The sequence below is a fragment of the Erythrolamprus reginae genome, chromosome 1, assembly GCF_031021105.1.
Source record: "Erythrolamprus reginae isolate rEryReg1 chromosome 1, rEryReg1.hap1, whole genome shotgun sequence".
Classification (NCBI taxonomy): domain Eukaryota; kingdom Metazoa; phylum Chordata; class Lepidosauria; order Squamata; family Dipsadidae; genus Erythrolamprus; species Erythrolamprus reginae.
The window spans coordinates 18426445-18432444 of NC_091950.1; the positions used below are offsets into that span (position 1 = coordinate 18426445).

A 6000-nucleotide genomic window follows, 5' to 3' on the forward strand; every position below is an offset into this window, starting at 1 on the left:
TCCACCCATGGTTTAGGCCCTCCAGGCTTGTTTCTATCCATGGTTTAAAACAGCAGTCACCAGGTGGTGGTTCGTGGACCACTGGCGGTCCACAAGAAAATCTTGGTAGTCCACAGAAAAATTACTTGCATTTTTATATTACACTAAATCAGGGGTCCTCAAACTACGGCACCTGGGTCAGATACATGCAATGAACATTTGTGCTTCTGCAGAAAGTCTCTCTCTTTGGGGTCTTTTTGTGTGGGTCAGAGGGGGAGGCAGACATTCTGACTTGTGGGTCTGCTTTGGCCTCCTGGTGTGGGGCTTTGGGCGAAGGCTGGAGAGAAGCACCACTGGTGGTGAAGAGCCAGAGCTCCTTGTTCTATACAGATTGAGTTCATGAAGTCTTTCCTGATACGTTTTATGCTTAAGACCTTCCACCATTCTTGTAGCCCGTCTTTGGACCCGTTCAATTTTGTCAATATCTTTTTGTAGGTGAGGTCTCCAGAAATGAACACAGTATTCCAAATGTGGTCTCACCAGCGCTCTATATAGCGGGATCATAATCTCCCTCTTCCTGCTTGTTATACCTCTAGCTATGCAGCCAAGCATCCTACTTGTTTTCCCTACCGCCTGACTGCACTGTTCACCCATTTTGAGACTGTCAGAAATCACTACCCCTAAATCCTTTTCTTCTGAAGTTTTTGCTAACACAGAACTGCCAATACAATACTCAGATTGAGGATTCTGCAGGTCTTCCTCTGCTGTGGAAAGCCTATGCTCCTAGTCCTCAGAGCGGGTCATTAGGCAGTTCATATTGATGGTCCACGGGATTTAAAATGAATTTAATGGTCCAAAAGATTGTGGACCCCTGGTTTAAAAGGTCCTGGCTTAGCACGGGTGTGAGATCAGGCATTGAATATTTCAGCATTTGGAAGCTGGTTCTGATTTTGCTAATGGCTCTTCTGCTTCTTGCTATTAGGTGTGTGAGCAGAGTTGTGCGGCGTTGTGTATGCTAGCTTTGCGCAAGCCAGAGAACTGCCGAGTCATCATGGAAGGTGGGGGAGCCTTGGCGGCTTTGCAGGCCATGAAGACGCACCCGAGGGAAGTGGCTGTGCAGGTGAGGTTATAATTCCCCTACTAGGACCCTCAGCTCTTTTCCTGTTTTTCACCCAATCCATTAAGATGGAAGATAGACAGAGAGACAGCTTTTTCTTTTCTTTTCTTTCTCCCTTTGAAATAAAGATTTCCCTGCTAAAACTATAAGGCCAAAGGAGTTATTCTCTCTCTTTTTATTTCCAAGGATGACCTACCACAGAAAAAATGATAGATTATTAATTATGTAGATAGGTAGGTAGGTAGGTAGGTAGGTAGGTAGGCAGGCAGGCAGGCAGACAGACAGACAGACAGATGACAGACAGATGACAGACAGTATAGACAGGCAGAGACAGACAGACAGAAGATAGACAGACAGATAACTAGATGAGAGACAGGATAGATAGGCAGAGACAGACAGACAGACAGATAGATAGATGAGAGACAGACAGTATGGATGGATGGATGGATGGATAGATAGATAGATTAGATAGATAGATAGATAGATAGATAGATAGATAGATAGATAGATAGATAGATAGATGATAGATAGATAGATAGATAGATAGATGATAGATAGATAGATAGATGATAGATAGATAGATAGATAGATAGATAGATAGATAGATAGATAGATAGATGATAGATAGATAGATGATAGATAGATAGATAGATAGATAGATAGATAGATAGATAGATAGATAGATAGATGACAGACAGACAGATGAGAGACAGGATAGATAGGCACAGACAGACAGACAGACAGACAGATAGATGAGAGACAGACAGGATGGATGGATAGGTGGGTGGATGGGTGGATGGATGGATAGATAGATAGATATGAGAGAGACAGACAAGATAGATAGAGATAGGAGAGAAAGATAGACAAGATAGATAGGCAGACAGACAGATAGGAGATAGATAGGCAAGATAGATAGAGAGATAGATAAACACACACATAAAAGGGAGTGCTTTTTTGGCAAAACAGAAAAGTCATGCTATAGAACTGATCTGTAGCTATGACAACAGTCTCAGATTTTTCCCTCACAGAAATAAATGTCTGGCGGAAGCTGCCTTCCTGTTTTTCCCATGAAAGGCATTCTTTCCCTTTTCCATTTCCCGCATGCTGTCAAATAACTTTTATGGGTTTTGGTTATGGCCAGGCCTTCTTTCTGTCGGGCCTCTCATCATGCCTCTGCAGCCTTTCTGACTACCCTGTTTCCATATCTGAGAAAGCCTCGTCGGCAGGACTGTAGCCTGGGAATGGAAGTGTCGGAGTGCAACTAGCTTGAGATTGCAAAAGGAAGCAGGAAACACCAATCTTAAAGTTTGCCAACTTTGGGGACCCCTGTTAATAGCCCAATGTTGCATTGTTTTAGTTTGGTTGATAGTTATTAAATTACCTAATAGGTTTTTATTCTTACTGAAAACATATAGCGTGCTATCTTTCTGATATCTAGATTGAATCTGTGCATAGTGCCACCAATCAATTATTATCCCTTCTTCTTGTAAATTAGTTCTAGATTTTAATTTCATTTGGTCATTCAGTAGATCCTTATATCTTATTATTCTCATTTCTTTTATAGAATTCGGGTGTATTATTGCTACTAAGGGGGAAAGCCATTCAGGGACAGTCAAAAAAATGATTTTTTCCTATGTCCTTCCAAACTTCCAACAAGTATTTTCTTAATGTATGTCTTTTAAAATAAGAATGATAAGATTTATGTGTTATAATAGAATTAGTTAGAATATGTTTGTTTTAGAAATATATTAGAATCAGTTTACATATGAAGAATTATTATGAGATGAATTTTGAATTTATATTAGAATTAGTTTAAATATGAAAAATTATAATGAGAAGTTTAACAAATCATTTCTTAACATTTATAATAATGAATTGTATTCAAATGTGTATTCTTTTTTCTGTATTCAAATTTATACTTTTGAGATAAGCGGGGAAATATAACCCCACTTTTGTGTTAAATGTATGTGTGTCTGTTCGTCTATTTTATGAAAATAAATAAAAAAAATTTTTTTTTAAAAAGCCCAATGTTGCAAACTCCCAACAGTTTATTATAGACACAATTACTCCTGGATGACCACATCTGTCTCTCCCCCCCCCCCTTTTCTCTCCAGAAGCAAGCCTGCATGCTGATCCGCAACTTGGTCTCGCACACTCAGGACTTCTCCCAGCCCATCCTGGAGATGGGAGCCGAGGACTTGATCACCGAAGCCCGGGCGGCACACCGGGACTGCGACGACGTGGCCAAAGCTGCCCTGAGGGACCTGGGCTGCAAAGTGGAGCTGCGGGAAATCTGGACCGGCCAGAAAGGAAGCCTGGCGCGTTGACGCCTCGACCACCCTTCCGTTGGGCAGCACCCGTGGACGTGGAGTAGGAGAGGGAAGCAAAAGTTGGAATAAATCCAGATGAGCAGTTGAGAAGGGGGAAAAGTGTATTGATGCCTCCGGAGTTGGCTAGGACTTAGTTGTGGCAGCAGGAGGAGGAGGAGGAGAGGAGGCCCCGTGCTCCGTGCTCTCTCGCATTCAGCTTTTTGGCCCAGGCTCCCTTTCTGCTGTGTTTTGTCTCGGTAGCGTCCATGAAGCGGCCCTTCTCTCCAAAAACAAAAACAGGGTGGCAGTGCCGTGCCAACGATGCCGCCATGCAACAATGCCGCCGTGTTCGAGGAAGGGAGAGGCCTGTGGCGCGTGTGCGAAACTCTAGCGTCCGCACAAATCGTTTTTTTAGCCACAAAAGAAAGGGTGGAAGAGCAGGTGGTGGGACCCACGTTTTGCTAAGCTCCCTGAATACTTCCCTCTCCTGCCCTGCAGGATTCTGTTACTCAACTAGGCCTCGGTTACTATGACAACCGCTAAGCTTACCAGCTTCCTGCTGTAACGCTTCCGTTGGTTTGAATGTGCTGCCTGAAAGTCCCGGCCTGCTTTTTTTGTCCTCGAGCCATTCCAGTTGTTTCGGTGTGTCGTCATGCTGTTCAACCAATGCATGCTGCCTTTTTATTTTTTCTCTTAATTGTTCCCTCCCTGCCCTCAGGTTGTTTTTAAAAAAATATATATAATAGTAAAAGTGTCACCTGGTTAGGGGCAAAAGAGAGGTTGAATAGTGTGGGATCCTAGCATTGTGCACTTGGTAAATATTTGTACTCCTTTGGAATACGTATTTAAATCAGATTTCTAGCCCACGAGAGCTGTGGTTGGTGTGAACTCCAAGAAAGCTAGAAAGATCTTTTATTTGTTTATCATTTCTTCTTTCTGCCTTCCAGCCTTTCTCCCTGTGATTATTAAAAACTAGAATAGAATAGAATAGAATAGTAGAGTTGGAAGGGACCTTGGAGGTCTTCTAGTCCAGTGTTTCCCAACCTTGGCAACTTGAATATACAGTGTTCCCTCGATTTCCGCGGGGGTTGCGTTCCAAGACCTCCCGGAAAGTCGAATTTCCGCGAAATAGCGGTGTGGAAGTAAAAACACCATTTTTGGCTATGGACAGCCAAAAACTACCCCCACGCACCCTTTTTCAAGGCAGCGCAAGGAGCCGGGCTTGAAGTTGGGGGCGGGGAGCGACGAAAGTGCGGAGGACGGCAAAGATTGTTTTGAATGTCGGCTGCCCCCACCCCCCCAGCGCCTCTGGCCCCCTCGCCGCTACCGCCCACCCGCCCGATCCACCCCTCTCACCGGCTTTCTTGGGACACGGGTCTTCCTGCAGTAGCGCTGGCGGCTACGGCTTCTCATCCTCCTCATTCGGCCGGTAGCCGCTCTTAGCGCTTTGAGAATGCCCGCCTCGCCCCTCTCACAGTCCCTTAGCTGAGAGCACTTTCGTCCCAGCTATCAGCGAGGGGGCTGCAGGAGAGGTGGGGCAGGCGTTCTCACAGAGAGGGAGAGAGAGAGGGAGAAAGAGAGCAAGAGGGGGGAGAGTGGAAGGTAGAGAGAGAGAGAAAAATGATAGAAAAAGGGAGAAAAAAAGAGAAATAAGAAAATGATTGAAGCAGAGAATGACAGGAAAGAAAGAGAAAGAGAGAGAGAAGTGACTCTTGGTGATGAAGTATGACGTCATCGGGTGGGAAAAACCGTGGTATGAAAAAAACCCCGCGGAGTATTCTTTAATTAATATTTTTTTGAAAAACCGTGGTATAGCCGTTTCGCGAAGTTTGAACCCGCGAAAATCGAGGGATCACTGTCTTTGGACTTCAACTCCCAGAATTCTCCAGCCAGCAAATGCTGGCTGGGGAATTCTGGGAGTTGAAGTCCAAATATCTTCAAGTTGCCAAGGTTGGGAAACACTGTTCTAGTGCAACTCCGTGCTTAGGCAGGAAACCCTACACCTCTTCAGACAAATGGTTATCCAACCTCTTCTTAAAAACTTCCAGTGTTGAATGAGTTCTCCAAAACAGGGCTGTTGAAATAAACCCGTGTAATTTATGCAAACGGAAACGTTTTAACTTTCCTTGATGTAGTTTGGGGTTGCCTGTGCAAAAATTGCTAGATATGTTATATAAAAATATACACGACCCTGTTTGTACCAAGGTTGCTTCTATTGTGACCTAGATTTTTTTTTCTTTTGCTCATCAACCAGAGTGATATACAATACATAGACTTCATTCTGGACGTTATTTAGCCAGACGGACAGGTGAAAATGATTGTTACAGCCCAGAGGTCTTCAAACTTGGCAACTTTCAAGACTTGTGGATTTCAATTGCCAGAGTTCCTTGGCCTGCTTTGCTGACTGAGGAATTATGGGAGTTGAAGTCCACAAATCTTAAAAGTTGCCAGATTTGGGAACCCCTGTTAATAGCCCAATGCTGCAAACTCCGAACAGTGATTTTTTTTTAGGTTCTCAAGTAAAATCTTCCTTATTGCCTATTCTCTGATCCTTATGAATTAGTGACGTGGAGGATCAGTCCTTTTTCTGCAAGG

At 43.9% G+C, this 6000-nt stretch overlaps 1 protein-coding gene across 6 annotated transcripts in view; it reads left to right on the forward strand.

Annotated features, from left to right (window-relative positions):
- Window positions 1-5673, forward strand: part of ARMC6 (armadillo repeat containing 6) — a 29101-nt gene extending 23428 nt beyond the window's left edge. For 3 of the 6 annotated variants that reach the window (XM_070746099.1, XM_070746115.1, XM_070746125.1), the window contains exons 7-8: window positions 962-1099; window positions 3211-5063. In XM_070746099.1, the coding sequence (XP_070602200.1) occupies window positions 962-1099; window positions 3211-3423 (351 nt within the window). In that variant the 3' untranslated portion in view covers window positions 3424-5063. Of the gene's footprint in view, window positions 1-961; window positions 1100-3210; window positions 5064-5355 lie in introns of those variants that run through there. The other 3 variants (XR_011558590.1, XR_011558593.1, XM_070746134.1) reach the window with 3 other exon arrangements.
- The last annotated feature ends 327 nt before the right edge of the window (window positions 5674-6000 follow it).